Source organism: Cebidichthys violaceus, unplaced genomic scaffold (genome assembly GCF_023349555.1).
Source record: "Cebidichthys violaceus isolate CVI_PGR_0920_01 unplaced genomic scaffold, fCebVio1.0.p SCAF_6, whole genome shotgun sequence".
Taxonomy (NCBI): Eukaryota; Metazoa; Chordata; class Actinopteri; order Perciformes; family Stichaeidae; genus Cebidichthys; species Cebidichthys violaceus.
The window spans coordinates 7,365,902-7,384,047 of NW_027176816.1; the positions used below are offsets into that span (position 1 = coordinate 7,365,902).

Consider the following 18,146-nt stretch of genomic DNA (forward strand, 5'->3'; position numbering starts at 1 on the left):
GTAACGATCACGCAAATTGTGTCTGTGGGCTGCAATGCCCTGTGCAGAGAAGAGCCGCTGTGATTGGCTGATCTTCTATTCTGGTCCACCTATCCGCTGTTTTGATTGGTGCAGTTCTGAGAGGGCGGTGCCAAATAGGGGCGTTGCATATTAGCTGTCAAAGCATGCCAAGCTAGGTTGAGCAATACTATCAAAAATATTCCATCCAATCTAATTTAAAGACCAAAATATCAAATTAATAGGCCAAATACGTCACTTGAAAAAAATAATAAAAAAAAAATAAAGATAAAATGTGAATTTGCACATGTACATTTTTGCCATACGTCTGGTTTTTGTATGTGAATTGTTTTCTCAATTAATTTTCTCAGAGTCAAAGAAGATGACAAACTTGTTCCCCCTCATGTTAAATTATTTTAATGTGTCCACCAGCCATATAGTTTTTTGAAAATATCAAAAATACCTAAATATAACAATAACATGTGTAATATGTGCCATGAATTAAATGCATTTTTTCACACTTGTGCCACAGTTCACTTTGTCAGGAATTAAACATTTTGGTCTGGTGTGATGTTGCGAGGAGAAGAAGAGACTGCATTCCAAAAACAACTGGAGAAAATTAGTTGTAACTAATAATTAGTGGTGCATTTTTGATGGCAGATATTTTGTAGTGAAAAAAAACGTAATTAATTGACATTAACACAAACACATTTTCTTGAATACTGTAATTCATTTAAGTCCCTGTTCTAAAACTTTATTTCAGTTTCACTTGTCACATACAAGTACATACAGTTGTGGTCAAAAGTTTACATACACTTGTAAAGAACATAATGTCATGGCTCTCTTGAGTTTCCAGTTATTTCTACAACTCTGATTTTTCTCTGATAGAGTGATTGGAACAGATACTTCTTTGTCACAAAAAACATTCATGAAGTTTGGTTCTTTCATGACTTTATTATGGGTTAACAGAAAAAGTGACAAAATCTGCTGGGTCAAAAATATACATACAGCAACATGAATTAGCAATTTTGGTGACTTAGAAAGTTGTGTCAATGAAATGAGCTTCATAGCATGGCCTCTTAACTTCTTGTGAGTGATTATGAGTGACTACAACTGGTGACTTCTCTGAGGCCATTTAAATAGGGCTCATTGGATACAAACGCCCACAAACGCTACAATGGGAAAGTCAAAGGAGCTCAGCATGGATCTGAAAAAGCGAATCATTGACTTGAACAAGTCAGGAAAGTCACTTGGAGCCATTTCAAAGCAGCTGCAGGTCCCAAGAGCAACAGTGCAAACAATTGTTTGTAAGTATAAAGTGCATGGCACTGTTTTGTCACTGCCACGATCAGGAAGAAAACGCAAGCTATCACCTGCTGCTGAGAGAAAATTGGTCAGGAGGGTGAAGAGTCAACCGAGAACCACCAAAAAGCAGATCTGCCAAGAATTAGAAGCTGCTGGAACACAGGTGTCAGTGTCCACAGTCAAGCGTGTTTTGCATCTCCATGGACTGAGAGGCTGCCGTGCAAGAAGGAAGCCCTTGCTCCAAAAGCGGCACCTTAAGGCTCGACTGAAGTTTGCTGCTGATCACGTGGACAAAGATAAGACCTTCTGGAGGAAAGTTCTGTGGTCAGACGAAACAAAAATTGAGCTGTTTGGCCACAATGCCCAGCAATATGTTTGGAGGAGAAAAGGTGAGGCCTTTAACCCCAAGAACACCATGCCTACCATCAAGCACGGTGGTGGTAATATTATGCTGTGGGGCTGTTTTGCTGCCAATGGAACTGGTGCTTTACAGAGAGTAAATGGGATAATGAAGAAGGAGGATTACCTTCAAATTCTTCAAGATAACCTAAAATCATCAGCCCGAAGGTTGGGTCTTGGGCGCAGTTGGGTGTTCCGACAGGACAATGACCCCAAACACACATCAAAAGTGGTAATGGAATGGCTAAATCAGGCTAGAATTAGGGTTTTAGAATGGCCTTCCCAAAGTCCTGACTTAAAATCCCATTGAGAACATGTGGACAATGCTGAAGAAACAAGTCCATGTCAGAAAGCCATCAAATTTAACTGAACTGCACCAATTCTGTCAAGAGGAGTGGTCAAAGATTCAACGAGAAGCTTGCCAGAAGCTTGTGGATGGCTACCAAAAGCGCCTAATTGAAGTGAAAATGGCCAAGGGACATGTAACCAAATATTAGCACTGCTGTATGTATATTTTTGACCCAGCAGATTTGATCACTTTTTCTGTTAACCCATAATAAAGTCATGAAAGAACCAAACTTCATGAATGTTTTTTGTGACAAAGAAGTATCTGTTCCAATCACTCTATCAGAGAAAAATCAGAGTTGTAGAAATAACGGGGAAACTCAAGAGAGCCATGACATTATGTTCTTTATAAGTGTATGTAAACTTTTGACCACAACTGTACATGATATTTAACCTCTGCATTTAATCCATTTTAAGAATTTAGGATCAGTGGGCTACTGTAAAGGGTCTGGGGAGCAACTTGGGGTTCAATGTTTACGCAAGGACACTCCAACATACAGACAGTAGAACCCGGTAATTGAACAGACAACCTTGTGGTTATGCGTGAGTCCAAATATGTTCTTGATTACATTGGTGCATGTGATGGGACAGCGGGTCATAACAAACCCATGACGACTGGTCATATGATGCAGGGGAAAAATATCCTGTACCCATTGCTGCCATGGGCCAGACTGAACAGATTCATACAGACCACAAACTGTAATTCTAACATAACAATATGCAGTTTTAAGTTTCCATTGTAGTGTGCCAGGTAATCTCTTCTGGATACTTGCAGTTGGACAGGATGGGATTTTATTGCCTATAGTCATACCAGCGGGGTTACTGAAACTAACTCTCTGTTAGGTGGGAGGATCTGCTCCGACAGTCATGATGATTATTTGATTATCCTCATGTTTGACCTTTAGTGGCATAACCTGTTCGACAAGCCTGCAGGCCTGTCCACATAACAAATGGGTGTCATCTCTTCACAGCCGAAAATAAAAGGCTGTTGAACAAGTTTCAAAAACCTGAATAAAACCTGACACCTTAAAGTTGAACCCACAGCTTAACTACACACATATGTGCCTTGGATCATCGAGAATACTCTTTGTATGGTTCAAGTCTTGCTTGTGTATTTCTTGATTCCCAGATTTACTCAGAAAGCCAAACAATCTGATCTGGGGAGAAGCATTCCTCCACAAAAAGACTGTACAATGGAGTTGCAGCCCCTCCCCCATGGCCGCTCAGTCAACTATTAAAAGGTGGAGAACAAAGCCACTCTTATGCCTTTGAGATGTACTCTGTTAGGATGAGAGCGGTGTCTTCCTGCAGATTTTCCTTTTTGGTTGCACAGTGTATTGAGAGACGGTGGGAAAACTGAAGGATGGAACAAAGTGCCTTTCCCTGTTACCAAGCATTTCTTTTAATTAACCGAAACGGAGGGAATTACATGGACGGTCTGTGTGTCAATGAGTTCAGCCTACACTCAAGAGAGTCATGGCAAACACATGGCTTTGTAAAAAGGGTTATTTTAGTAATGTTTAGGTAGTGTCTGTGGAAATGGCGACTTCTAGTGAAAAGTAATTACCATTACAGTGCATTTACGATGTACTCCTGAGCATTTTGAACACCCTGCAAACTCTAATTCAAGGTGGTTATAAACATACAATATATAGTTTTTATAAAATTAGATTGTCATCAATGATATACATATTCACCACAATTTTTTTTCTTAAGACAAAAAAAGTTTAGCTCCCGAATATTTTCAAGAACTGACAGTTTGCAATTTGGAATCGAAAGGTTGCACTTCAGCATTTTGGAAGTATGCATGAAGAGTTTGTTTCTTTTCAGCTGTTACCATTGTAGGTGACTATCAGCAACTTCAACTTAGTCACCGAGAGGCTAAGCAGGGGAAACCAACCTGCGGACGCGCTGCTTGTAAATGATTCACGCCGATCCAGTGGCTGAGTGTTTATTGGGGGACAACAAACAACTTGATTGTGGATAGCATACAGTCATAAGTCCAACAATGACAATAGTACTGTTTGTAGCGTGTACAAATAGCGTGTATAAAGCGGTCAACAAAAAATAATGCTCCCTCTCTCACTCCCTCTCCTTCCATTCATTCAACCAGACCAATATCACTGAACCGCTGATAACCCCATTGTGGCCATCCCCAACACCACGTGACTCGATTACCGGAAGTGACAAAAAAGGGTATACAAAAAGACACAGGCCATACCTGGCTCCTACAACCATCATCATGTCTTGGGAAACTATATGATATGAGGAGGACAGATTAACCTGAGGCCCTAGGGTAAAAGATTGTTGCTGGGACCCGATAGAGCCCCTAACATCTCCTGCCATCTGTGCATTGTGTATGTACCTTGTTGTACAGTTCACACTGAAGACAACACATGGTTTGATTATACCCAGAGACCAACCAGTACTCCTGAAGTGACCCTGTGTCAGTTTATGGTAATTTGATAGAGCAAAACTCAATTATGACGATGTGAAAACAATATAAACGAAAATAACTAAGTTCCCCTCGATAATATTTCAGAACCAATTTATTTTATAAGTTAATTAGTTACAAATAAGTTATATATGGTGAGTAAATGTAGAGTCTTAGGCCTAAAAGTACAAAACTATTAGCATCAACTTAAAATACCAAGAGGGCTCATTTTGCAGAATAGCCCATTTCAGAATAATATATGTTATATTCCTGGGTTAAAATTATTGATGCATAAATGTGTACTTCACTTAAATGTAGCAGTCGCTAAGATGAGGAAAATGTACATTACTTTATATACTGTTGGGTAGCTTAATAGTGTATCATAATTAATTAATATCCTTATACAATTTAATGTATATTTTGTGTTAATAATCCAAATCTGCAAAGTGCAGAAGTTGTCAAAGAAATGTAGTGAAGTCAAAAGTAGATGATTTGCCTTGTAGTGGAGTAGAAATATAAAGTAGCATGACATAAAATGACTCCAAATTACTTTAAATTTGTAGCCTACTTAGTTACATACCAACACTGATAATAATGAAATGAATGTATCCATTAAGTTATACTGACAGGGGCCATTCTGCATTATGAGAACCTTTACCTTTGATACATGACATTAAGTATTTATTATAAGTATGTATTCACTTATAGATCAATTCCCTTATTCCTGCATCCCTTGCACTCTGCACCATTGCACAATTGTCCTACTGCTTACACATTTCCTCTTATTCTGATGTATTACATGCTCTGTTAATACCTCTCTGTACATTGGTCAAATTGCAATACACGACTTTTAATTGGGTTTACATTGTTTTGCAAACTATTTGGCGTTACATGCCATGAACGGTTAACAAGACTCACACATGTAAATATCTACTAAAATAATAACCACATTTATAACACAACTTCCTCACCAGTGTGACCACCGTGTGCCAGCAGCGCCCCTGTCGACGCGTGATCGTCAGTGATCACGTGTTATCGACAACGATTCGCTGAAGTTGGAGAAAACTTTGACAAGCCTTTAGCTCTTCGGGAGAAAGAGAGAGAAAGAGAGAGCTGCTAAAGATCGAGGAGGAAAGGAGACACATTAACGATACCAAAAGGTTATTGATCTCCTGACACACTATGGAATCTATCGCCCAGGTAATAGCGCTGACAGGAAGCTTGCACACGCTTAATGGCGCATACTTTTTTTTTTTACGCAAACACACCTATTTGTGTGTGTCTGCAGTGTAACAGCTTCTTCTTCACATTGCATGTTTGTTTCTTATTAGAAAGTGATGTCTGCGCGGTTCACTCTTGACTTTGGACCTCTGAAAGAACCGTTGGCATTCATCCGCTTGCTAGAATGGGTAAGTTTATCCCAAATCTTTTGCACCATTACGGCCTATGGCGGGGTGTCTTCATCATGAGCTGTCCATCCCTGGTTGCTGAAATTCCATGCAGATTGATTATGTTGTTTGTCTTGTGACCCACTGCGTGCCTGGTGAGGCTGTGACACTCATCCTTTGAGCTGTTAACACCGTTTCTAATAACGCTAGTTCAGGGGGCGTCCGTGTATCCAGTATCCAGATAACGTTACGCAGTACCGTTAAGCTTCAACAAAATGTCTAAACCACAAACTATGTGTTCAATGTAGCACCTGTAGCTAATGATGTATACGGTAGGAAAAGACTTCATGTGGTGACTAACTCTTAAGGTTGACAATATTTCTTGCCTAATTAATTCAAAATGTGACTTTTGCTAGCAGATGAGTATTGGTATGTGTGCTTTCACTTTCCAGATAAAAGATCCCAGTGCGTTGCTGACATTACTAATTTTAGCGATGCTTTTTAAAGTACGGACATTCTGCTGTGAACTGTGAACACCAGTCACAGTGATGGCATCCGGTGATTAAGACGCTTTCCTGTCAAAAGTGTGTTGCATAAAATGAAAAGGGAAGTGTGTGTGTGTGCGTGTGTGTGTGTGTGCGTGAGTGAGAGAGAGACAGTTTGATCAGCGCTCAACATGCCAACGTGTCTCCTCTTATCTTGTGTCTGCGGCTGCAGGTGTTCTCCATATTTGCCTTTGCCACGACTGGAGGTTACAGCGGCACCACCAGCATCAACGTCCAGTGCCATGAGAGGCCCAGTCAAGAAATAAAGGCAGACTTTAACTACCCATTCAGGTGTGTGTGTCTCTGTGTTTGTGTGTGTGTGTGTGTGAGAGAGAGCAAACAGTCTCACACTCCTTTACAGTGAAGAACCAGCTTACTGAAAAGTGTTTGTGTTTACTCTTAGGATTTTCATAATTTTCAATTCATATCTGTGTTTCACACAGGTTGATGCAGCATCCCTATAATGTTCCCGATTGCAAAATCAACCAAACTGTCATTACCACTGCATACTTCCTGATTGGAGACCATACATCCTCTGCACAGTTTTACGTCTGCATTGGAGTGTTGGCCTTTCTCTACACCACTGCCACTCTAGTCCTCTACTTGGGCTACCAGCACATATATAGAGAATCTAGTCGTGGCCCCGCTGTGGTATGGTTGTCTGAATTTTCCATATTTTGCCGTTTTGGTGAATGTTTGTGGTTAGCCAAGTCTCTGTGTATGAAATTACACAGGGGATTTACAATAGCTTGTATTTGAAGCAAGAGAGTTTTGCATGCATTTCCTATGAGCTGTTGTGCAAATTCAGCAGTGAAACCACTGACCTAACTAGATGAATGTAGTTTTATCTTTGCAGGTAATATGTGTATATATATTGGTTTGTGTGTACAATTTTGTATCTGACGTCAGCTGCTGGATTTCAATAAGTCCTCTTCATCCTGGAATCTAACTGGAGTTCAGAGAAAGAGCATTTAACAGAGTCGTGTAAATGAAACAGAGGGAAGGGCTGTGGTTCCCAAGCAACTAAGGGACATACTGCACTAGGTGGTCTACGTCCAAGAAAGCTGCTTGAGTGAAGCTACCCCTGTGGTCGGTTTAATGGTTTTAAACTGATAATTTTTCTTCTCTAAGGACCTGTTGGTGACTGCCGCCTTGGCCTTCTTGTGGTTGGCATCATCCTCTGCTTGGGCTAAAGGCTTGACCGATGTGAAGTGGGCCACCAGTCCTGCAAACATTATAACTTATGTTACAGTGTGCGGGGTTAAAGGCAACACGTGCACCGCAGGTGCTGTGCCTCACATGGGCCGACTAAATGCCTCTGTGGTAAGTTGTATGGAACTTTATCTTTTTCAGACATCATGTGCACAGCAGCCTGGGATATTTGACTTATGCCTTATTCTTTGGCAGATTTTTGGTTTTCTCAACCTCATCCTGTGGGGCGGCAACTGCTGGTTCATTTACAAGGAAACACCTTTTCACAAGTCAGCCAACTCTCCAGCAGATGTGCAGGAGGGAGTCGGGCCATCGTAACCGTGCAGCTTCCTCATCACAAAATTGAATGAGTCATTTTGGTACTAATTGTTGGAATGCTGACTCAGCATTTCAAGTATTGTTCTTCGAATCTTTATTCAACTATTTCTTCCATACGTATTTTGGCACTTAATAACTTCCACATTTTTTCAGCTACAGAAACCGTTCAAATATGAAAATGTTCAGCTTTTTCAGGGGAGGGGTGCTATTTCTCATAATATTTCTAATCTTTCAACTTTTTGAATTATTAAGCTTTTTGCAAGCTATTTTTTGAATGGGATGTCTGGAGAATATTTTTAAATCCTCTTAAACTTGTTCAACTTTCAGATCCTTCTACTTCCTCATACTTTCAGCTACAGACACCATTTAAACTTTCAAATGTTGAGAAAACCCTGATCAATGATTGTATGTTATAATCATTTTGATATCTTTTACACTTTTTGAATAGTAGCATTTTTGCTTTTATGTGTTTTTCAGTCCTTTTCTGCATTTATAATGGGTGTGTATTGTGCAGCTTAGAGTGCGTGATGTCACCGCTAGAGTGAAGAGGAGCTTGATATTCCTGTGAAAAAAATATTTGTCTTTTGCGACTGACTCCTCAATTTTCACTCTACATGCATAATTTTTGGATGGAAACGTAGCTAATCTTTGGAATCCCACAGATTTACACATTTGGCTCAAAAGCCTTTACTTGAGAGGAAAACCAACTTTCTCCTCCATAGACCCCAATGTTAAAACGTACTTAAAAAAAGTCTTGCACAGACAACCGTACCCCATTTCTAAATCGCTATTGAAGCCACTTTTTTTTACATTACAGACACAATTTTCGCATGATCTGTTCTTCAAGTCATCCTCCCTCTCCAGTCTTAATATTGGAGAGATAGGGGCTATGGTTATTGCTATGGTTGTTCTTTGGAACATTAATCCAGTTGCCATTATGAGATTATTTTTAATGGGTGAAAGCATTTTTAATTGCATCTTTTTGTGTAATGTTGCGTTAATTAATTATTTTTGACTAACAGCATTTTTGCTCATTATGATTTTTTTACATTTACTATTACATTTATTACGCAGACTTTTTTATCTTTTCCCTGGATGTTTATAATGTTTTTTTTAAATACCCCAGCAAGGTCCTACAGTGTTTCAAAGCTAATGTTCTATGTATTCTATAGCCTTAGCTAGTGTTTTAACAATTTACTGATCGCTAACCAGTTACTAATTAACAGTTTTTCTTGCTATTACCTGGCTTCCACCTTATTGTAAGATAATAAGATGAGCCTGTTTACTCTATTGCTGCCATCATAATAATTTCCTGCTTTGATATAGCCTTGCTTGATTCACAGTTTCTAGCTTGATCCGCAACTGTGTTTGTATAAGTGTCACATAGAGGAGACTGGAGTTCATTTCAGGAAGAAGTGTGCATGAAATGGTGTGCATCATTAAAAGGATGAACTGGACTTGTTGTTACGTGTCTGATTGTTGTAACTTGTGGGAGCACACACACATACTGTACATAATGTTTTTATCAGACAGGTGAATAAGATCTTACACCTCTCACACACTTCCTGTTTATTACAGTTTTATTAATTTGTGCTGATTAGGCATTCAACATGAAAGGCCAGGCAGCATGCGATACAGTTTGACACTCACTAGGTGGCAGACAAGCTACTTCTATCAGGTATCGTCATCATCAGCTGATACCATAAGCATCCTCTCACACACACACAAGACTTCAAATTAACCTCCTGACCCTCATCGGTCCAGTCAAGTGATCAGTCTGTCAGTGAATCAGATGTGAATGCCTGACATTGAAATTGTGATGGGTATTTTTAAACTGATCTTATAACATTCAATAGACTAATCAATCAATCGGAACATATTTTTATATATATATGTATTTATATATATATATATATTTATATATATATATATGTATATATATATATATATATATATATGTATATATATGTGTGTGTGTATTTATATATAGAGAAAATAAACATTAATTGCAGTCCTGAAAATTATATCTAAAATATAAATAATGTCATTCAACTGAGAAAACAGCAGCATGCAGGTATTGGGTACACGGTGTTATTAGTTAAGTGCTAATTACCTCTTTCTGCTTGTGTGTACAATCTCTATCCACATTATTTCTTTAATCAGAAATGTCTTAAGTATTAGTGGTTGTTGTGATGCATTTATTCTAGCTTTATTCTGCTAGTTATAAAACAAAGAGTTTAATAAATATGGTGACTGTCGCTGTGAATGTAGATGTATTAAGGACGTTATTTTGGCCTTACTTACGCGACCTCAAAGTCGCGGTCGCGAGCTTTAGTGACGCGGTTGCGATGCGCGCGAACTGACGCCATCACCTCGCGAACGCGCAAGAGCAGCAATGGCCGCTTTGGATCGGCGAAATCCTAATCTCGACGATTTTGTCGGATTAAACTGGAGTTGTTGGGTAGAAAGAGTGAATATTTTACCATTTGACGGTGAGTCGCACTCCCTGCCCCGGACCTAGTCTTCATCACGTCACAGTGCCCATGTCCTGTGATTTATCTGTTGTTACATACACATAGCGGCATAAAGGGCGACCCAAACAAAAGACCCGCTGGGTCCTAGTGCAGGGTCAGTTTGCTAGGAATGTTAACTGGCAACAAACAAAGAAACTAATTAAAATAATAATATCTTATGCGTTTGGTGTTGTAGCGATAAAACGCTATAAATACAACGTGAACACCTTACCTGTGGACAGGTACACTTACCGTTAGCGTTAGCCTGTAAGCTACTGTCACACTAAACAAGAACACTACTTAAGGAGGATTGGTCCAGTTTGCTAATAGCAAAACTGAGCAGCCCACAGCTGCGACTGGACCACACAACAGGGGAGTTGCAGGCAGTCGATGTTTGATAGGTGAGGGTTCGAGAAGGGAATTTCCTCTGGATAACTTTTACATTTATGAGTAATATCCGCTCAAAACCCGCTTAAATCTGGAAGTGATTTGAGCGACCTGTTCCGGGTTTTACTCAGCAAAGCTATCCATGTGTTGGTGAAACCTGCCTCTTGGAAGATGCTACAGAAATGTCCCCTCACAATTTTCCATGCTGATTGTTTTTGCCTTTCATGCAGCTGGGTCTCATGTTGACGACAGCAGCAAGCATGTGAGAAACCACCCTGAGACCATGACCCTCAAGAAAGAAGGTGACACATGAAGCTCACACTCAATGCATTCAGTAGTGCCTCAAGTCATGGATACCACTTTATCTTTTCTATTCACTTCCATAGATATGCACACATTTGGCCATTGCCCAGCACACGATGAGATCTACCTGGTGGTGTGCAGCCACTGTGGCCAGCTGGTGAAGCCTCAAGCCTTTGAGAAGCACTGTGAGAGGCGGCATGGTCCTCTCACCAAGACGTGTGGACAGTCTTCTTCTTTGGCTCCACAGCAGCGACTTCGCCCCGCACGCCCTCTTGCGAATCATTCCTCCTCTAGAGCGAGGCAGAAAGATGACAGATGTCATGAAGCCAGTGCTCCCTCCTCCGCAGCATCACCGGTACACCAGCACAGGCCTAGCAAGGCTCAGCAGGAGGCCGTGAGGTACTGTTTACGATTGTTTGTTTCATAGCCACGTGCGGAATGTGAATAATTCTGATTTAGAAGATGCTTAACTGAAAAATGTGGCCCAGTTACATCCCTTTTTTTTTAAATTGCTGCTATGTTGAATGTAACTAAAGCTGTAAGAAGACAGATGTGGGTGGAACAGCAGCAAGACATTTGTATTTCTCAAAAAACATGTTGAATTGAATGTAGTAACTCTTCAATATGTCAAACTCATGTCAACAAAGTATTACGTTAAACATACAAAAGGCTTTGTAATATGCTCCCACTTAACTGTCTTAGTTTTTATGTCATTTGGAACCTGCCTAGATCTGAACTCAGTCTATTTTTGTATCTAAATGTCAAGCATATATTGCATAAATCCCTTTAAGTCAATTTTGAGTTTTTTTCTTCTCTAACTACCTCTGCAGTGTTCGTTCAGTGGAGAAATTCCCTCAGGAGAAGTCTCCCCTCCCACACCACTCGTCCTCCTCCACGCTTCGCCCCAGGGTCCCTCCATGGCACTCAGGATCCCTCCTGCCCCCTGGCCACTGTTCCTCCTCCACTTCTCTGTCAGAGTTACCCTCAGTGCAGAAGCCCACAGCTGGGCAGTCCAGTGAGTCTCATAGCCCTCTGCGGGGAACGAGAACCTACAGCCGGACTCACAAAAACATCAATAGTAAGTCTGCTGTTTATACAACGTCTCTTGTTTCTTCGTCGACTGCCTTTCTACAATGTCTCTTAACTGTCAAGGAGCAGTAAACATTTAGCGTATTAGCCTGGGTATGATATGTTGTACACAGCAGTATTTCCATGCTAGTATAATTAGATTGTGTGCATAATAGTTGCCTCTTAGTTTGTTTTTGAAATATGACTATATGGTGGTCTGTGATCTCCACCAGCAGTGGATCATGTTGACCGTCTGTGTTGCTCACTGACTACTGTGTTTGCTTTCTTTCCCATAGAGAAAGAATGTGACCTGAACAAACAGTGTGGGGTTCTGGAACCAGAGAGGAAGAAGCTGTGCAGCCAGGAGCTTATATGCAATGTAAACTCTCGATGTCTTGTCATGGCCTTTTGTCCAATATCGTTACCAGTGTCTTTATTGGTGTTTGTTATTAACAGAGATATCAGTCTTTTGTCATAGAGGTTGCATTTGTCACTTGATACAGGCACATAGAATATTTTTTTTATCTGATTATCAAAGTTCGGGATGGGATGTAAAGCCTCTTATTTCCTCCTCTGTGCTGTTCTCTCTACACAGACCGATTCTATCCAACAGCAGCAGAAAGCTTTGGGAAGGACTAAGACCTTTGATCAATTGACAGAGGAGCAGAAAAGAGCCTCTGCAGGTCGAGATATGGAACAGCTTCCTGTCAAATCAAAAGACAAAGAGCAACATCATCAACAACAAGAGAAAATAATACTGCAGATCACAACTTCTAACAGCAACTGTCATATTGTCAGGTATGAAATGTGTTTTTTCATATAAATACATTTAATTTAACTCAAACAAATTGTTTCTGGAGATGAAGTATTTCTCTAAATCGCTGGTTGAGATAAACAATGGCACAATGACATAAAAGCTAAACAACATAATTACATACTTAAGCCAGAGATATACTAGCTTGTGTGCAGGATGGTTGCTTTGCGTATCCTGCGTCTGTTTGGAGTGTCGGTTGTGCACACACATGAACAGTAGGGGCAGTATGGTGATGTGACAGGGTCAGGGGTCAGTCGGCAGGAAAATATCAGAAAAACTCTGAAAATAAGCGAATAAACCAGGGTGGATAGTCGAATAGTCCTTTTTTGCTTTGGAAGGTTCCCAACTGAGTGAAATGACCCGGAAGTATCTAAGTGGCAGCCATGATAAGAGCTGTTCGAATTCTAAGGATGCTAAGGAAAGGTGATTCAATGCTTCCTTTATTAGCTCCTTCAGCAAAGGAAACACTGGACCTTCCTTTAAGAAAGGAAAGAAGATAATGCCGCCCCACAATTCCTTGTGGTGGCATCATTTAAAGTGACTCACCATTCAGCCGTCCATGAAAACAAACAATATGCTTATCTTGCACATGTTTAACAATTATTTTCATACAGTCATAAACTAATGGGATTCATGTTGATGAATATAAACAGACAGTGACAATCCTTACGTTTCATTTTATATCTATTTACTTTGAACATGTAATAAATAAGTTTTAAAAAAAATAATGCAAAATCAAATGAACAGTAAATATAGCAAACTGTCAATAAACACATTTTCATTCTCAATAACAAGAAGCATCAGTAAAAAACCAACAAGCTAGGCCTATGACAGATTATTAAACTGTTAAAAAGCAAAATATAACTTGAATCTGTTGAATCTACATTATTGCACAAAGGAAATATTGATGTTGAACAGTTTCATTGATATTGCACATGAGTTAATTGTTTTTACTGAAGCAGTGGTGATTGTTAAGTGACAGCAGCAGGAAGGAAGGAGCTCCGGTTTCTCTCCTTCACACATCACGAGTGAAGCAGTCTCTCACAAAAGAAGCTCTTTATAAAGCCTGCATGCCACAGAGGAATACATTTCATGGTGTCATGTCTTAGTGAGTCAGTGACATCTGCCGTTGCATCATAATTACGTAGCTTAGTAAACGTTGAGTCGGATTCTCTAAACACCACGGCCGTCTTTTCCTAACTCCTCATGAATTCTTCACATCTTCCCATGACCCCATGACGTTTTACATAGAGGTCAAGGAAAAGTGGTTAGGAATTGCCGCTATGAGATAATTTTTTTACTTTTCAACCGCAGCCCAAGTCTGCAATTACTGACACACTGGCAAATATGCTTGTCATAATAACCGTATTCTATATGGGCCGAGTCCTCTGGTGTGCCCTCTAGTGGATTCCTCCAGTAACAAGCATTACACATAGGAAGTATACGATCAATTCCCTTCACAATGCAGCTGGTTGTAAGATTTTTTGCCTTCAAAGCAGGTCCAGAGTCCCATCAGAAAGCATTCCAGAGGAGGAAGGTGGCAGCGCTGTGGAAGTGGAGGCACAGCCTCAAATTCCCATCAACAAGAGCCTGTTTCCAGGCGAGGAGAGTGAAGACAATGAGCAGGAGGAAGCCTTAGACCTGCCTGCTACGCCCTGGCACCCCAAACCTCTCGGGGTGAGTGCAGAAATAGTATTACAATGCAGAAGTAGTTTAGTATGATTGTTTTAAGAGGGACAAAGTTGGTTTAAGCAGCTGGGATGTCGGAAATTAGAGAGTGAAAAGCACTATGCTAATTTAGTTTCCTTTTCTCAATTAAAAAGAAAAGGGTGGGTCTCAATGCTTTTGACTGAATTATTCTTAAACACTGTTTAACACACATAAGTGTGTCTGTATGATTTAAGCCTGTTTCTGTTCTGTAGCTATGCACTTTTGGATGCCGAACATTGGGTTGCAGCATCTTCACCTTCAACCGGCGTTGGCACCACCTGCGGTTTGCCCTCAGTGCCATGTTGGAGCATCATGTCAGCACACACTTGTGGAAGTGAGTATCACTACTCTATAGAGATGTCACCTATTTCAACATGACACGGTGAAGAAAAGAGCTGCTCAGTGAGTCGGGAGACACCTAGCCAGGATCCAGTAGGAAAAACAGAATAGTGCATTCCCATTTAAATAGAATTGAATTATCTGATGCGAAAAAGGAAAGACATTCATCTGATACTCTTAAAATAATAAAATCTGAAGAGGATGAAAAGGATTGATTGACATGTTTTCACGTCATCAACGGAAACTTAAGTTGTATTTGCCCGCTTGAAGTGTATTAATGGAGCCAGATGTCAGAACTTTAGCTGGCTGTTGTGCAGACTCAATCGCAGAGATGTTAGCTTACATTTGGGAGGATCAGCCTCTAGATATTCTCATAACGAAATGAGACTGCCGCTCAACCACCAGAACCACATTAGGGTAAGTGATAATATCCTGTTTTGTTTTTCATTTGGATCTTTTAGCACAAGTGGGCTATTCATCCAAGACTCCTAAAACATTAAAAAAAAGAAATCTGAATGGCTTATTGAATCATGTGTTTTCTGAGCTCTAATTTGACCTTTAGCAAGACACAATTTGTTTTTCATATACATGAGAAACAGGAATTGTAATCTGCTCCATGTTTTTCCTTTAACTTGCAGGAAAATGCCTCAAGTATCGTCAGGTCTAAGGTCCTGTAATGTCACACCTCCAACTGTAGGATCACCCGTCAGGACTGCCAGACCCACCAAATCCACTATCTCCCTCAGCCTTGAGTCTACCTCACTGGGACCACTGGAAACCAAAACCAGTCAGCACAACTCTCACGGTGTGAAACCGCCATCTTCCACCACATCTGCGAGACTTGTGCAGGATGCAAGTGCAGCACAGAAAGCTGCTCACAGCGGTGAGGACAAATCCTCCAAATACATCAGGGATCCCCTCCTCAATGAAAAGAGCCAGCCACACGTCCCCTCCAATCAAGGAATGGTAAATGGCACCTTATCACACAAAAACAAGCCATTCCCTCCCCTCAACCCCTCCCCCCGCAGCAGTAGGAGGCCCCCAGGGATTCAGGAGAAGGTGGTGGGCTACGACCACAGAGGTCCTGCCCAAAAGCGCAAAGGCAGCAATGAGTCTCAGCCCCTCAGCTCCTCACTACCCAGAACCAAGTGTCAACGCTTGTCCTCCCCTTCCCAGAGAGGAGAGAGAATGGAAAGAATAACGGGCACGCGCATGCTTTGGGCCTGGAGAAAAGATCCAACTCCTGAAGAGTGAGTAGACCAGCTAGCTGTGGCATGCAATACTGCAGGTCGCAAACCATCAATGATTTTTGACGTTAAACCCTAAAATGACATGAATGGCAGTGGCACTGAACATGTTCTTGACTTGAACTTGATTGTATGTTTTACCAACAATCAATACATTTTTAGGTGACAGTTGTTGTTTACCTCTTATCTTCACAGCCAATAAAGAGGCCAGCCTTAAAAAAACACACTTGGAGAAGAAGTCTGCTGCTGCAGCTGCAGCCTGCATGGTATGTGTGTGTCTGTACATTTCTGTTCACAAATGTTTAGGTCTTCACTTTGTTATGCACAGACATCAGGAATAAATATTTGTCTGCATGTTACCGTATGTATGTATTTTTGCAAACAGTCTATTTTTCTACGTGACTAAATGTCTCAGTTTGTTACTTGTGTAAGAATGTAAAAATACCTCAATCTACTCGTCATGCTGCTAAAATGAAAAGTGATATCATGGCAAAACAATTACAAATTCTTTGATCCTTATCTTTCCGTGTCTTCTGTTTTATACTGCGGTTCTGTACCAATAGAGTATTAAAATGGTCAAAATGCAATTTTGGTGAGTTTAGTTTACTCGTTCATCATTCACTCAAATTATGAAAATTGACAGGTGTATTTGAAGGTTTTTCTCTTAATTGTCCCAAGTGCTGCTTTGATAATTTTGAGATTTTCTAACACCATATGCTGCTATCTGGTATTTGGAAAAATCAGTCGAGTAGATGAGCAGACAGCATTGTTTTGTTCCAGTTTAACCAGGTAGACACTATGAAACTAAAACATACTTATAAATGTGAAGTAACTCCAACAAGGATTACGACAGCTATATATATATATAATATATATATATATATATATATATATATATATATATATATATAATATGTCTATGTGTATATATGAGTGTGTGTGTGTGTGTGTGTGTGTGTGTGTGTGTGTGTGTGTATGTATATATATATATATATATATATATATATATATATATATATTTTATATATATATAATATATATTATATATAAAATATATATATATACATACACACACACACACACATATATATATTATACATTATTTTGTATAGCGCTGATGTTGTGTGGACTGAAACATAGATTAGAAAGTCAATAAAAATCAAAAGTAGTTTCATGTGGACATTTTTTAAAACATTTACTTTAACGTTATTCTAATTTTTATTTGCTACTCAAAGTACAGTTATACAAAACAGGGCAGTATTTTGTTTAAATTTGTCAAATGGTGTAGATGTGGCCAGTAAATGCAGTGTTTACATTCAGTAGTGCACTACCTAAGTTTACCACTAGATGTTGTGAAGCCATCACTGTTGCTTTTCTGAAAAACAAACAGCATGATGAACCTTTAGCCTTTTCCAGCAAGTTATGTAAGCACACACTTTATATAAACCTACTCATTCTGTTATATTACAGGTAAAATTATTTAATCACTTCAAGATGAACATTCATATTTTGCATGGAGTTTATACACATCTATGTATATCAGATTTGCCATACAGTCAGCTACTAATCAGGGAAATAGTTGGTGGTGTGTCTCAAGTATCCCCCAATGGCTATGCTATATTTACTGTGTTAGCACCTCTACATTAGTCATAGTAACGTTGGCAAAATGTCACAGGTTTGACCTTAAACTACTCCATGAAATAGCAGCCACAAAGATTTAAACAAACAAATTCAGTAACATGTCACAGATGATTTCTGGAAATAGTAAGAGACAACAGTAAAAACGGAGTCGGCACAAAGTGAAAATCTTGATCTTTTTTAT

General features: G+C 39.8%; 2 protein-coding genes across 4 annotated transcripts; both read left to right on the plus strand.

The window, feature by feature from the left end:
* Positions 1–5,505: 5,505 nt before the first annotated feature.
* sypl2b (synaptophysin-like 2b) lies at positions 5,506–9,400 on the plus strand. The gene is made up of 6 exons (XM_068733357.1): positions 5,506–5,680; positions 5,812–5,889; positions 6,586–6,704; positions 6,857–7,064; positions 7,545–7,736; positions 7,821–9,400. The coding sequence occupies exons 1-6, from the start codon at positions 5,663–5,665 to the stop codon at positions 7,941–7,943; spliced, it is 738 nt and encodes a 245-aa protein (XP_068589458.1). The 5' UTR covers positions 5,506–5,662; the 3' UTR covers positions 7,944–9,400.
* A 923-nt stretch (positions 9,401–10,323) lies between these two features.
* Positions 10,324–16,750, plus strand: atxn7l2b (ataxin 7-like 2b). 3 transcript variants are annotated; one of them, XM_068733140.1, is made up of 10 exons: positions 10,324–10,435; positions 11,074–11,145; positions 11,230–11,545; positions 11,977–12,224; positions 12,511–12,593; positions 12,810–13,012; positions 14,525–14,705; positions 14,951–15,072; positions 15,716–16,327; positions 16,520–16,750. In XM_068733140.1, the coding sequence occupies exons 1-10, from the start codon at positions 10,339–10,341 to the stop codon at positions 16,524–16,526; spliced, it is 1,941 nt and encodes a 646-aa protein (XP_068589241.1). In that variant the 5' UTR covers positions 10,324–10,338; the 3' UTR covers positions 16,527–16,750. The 3 variants fall into 3 exon arrangements, with proteins under 3 accessions (XP_068589241.1, XP_068589239.1, XP_068589240.1); XM_068733138.1 differs by having other exon boundaries at positions 10,339–10,435; positions 14,528–14,705; XM_068733139.1 differs by lacking the exon at positions 10,324–10,435 and adding an exon at positions 10,724–10,857.
* The last annotated feature ends 1,396 nt before the right edge of the window (positions 16,751–18,146 follow it).

What these genes read in the sequence shown, in the direction of transcription:
- sypl2b (XM_068733357.1), top strand. An exon ending in TCATCCGCTTGCTAGAATGG is followed by an intron (nt 5,890 to 6,585) that starts GTAAGTTTATCC and finishes CTGCGGCTGCAG; the next exon opens with GTGTTCTCCATATTTGCCTT. An exon ending in CTAGTCGTGGCCCCGCTGTG is followed by an intron (nt 7,065 to 7,544) that starts GTATGGTTGTCT and finishes TTCTTCTCTAAG; the next exon opens with GACCTGTTGGTGACTGCCGC.
- atxn7l2b (XM_068733140.1), top strand. Translation starts at nt 10,339, where the DNA reads ATGGCCGCTTTGGATCGGCGAAATCCTAATCTCGACGATTTTGTCGGA. An exon ending in CATGACCCTCAAGAAAGAAG is followed by an intron (nt 11,146 to 11,229) that starts GTGACACATGAA and finishes TCACTTCCATAG; the next exon opens with ATATGCACACATTTGGCCAT. An exon ending in GCCAGGAGCTTATATGCAAT is followed by an intron (nt 12,594 to 12,809) that starts GTAAACTCTCGA and finishes CTCTCTACACAG; the next exon opens with ACCGATTCTATCCAACAGCA.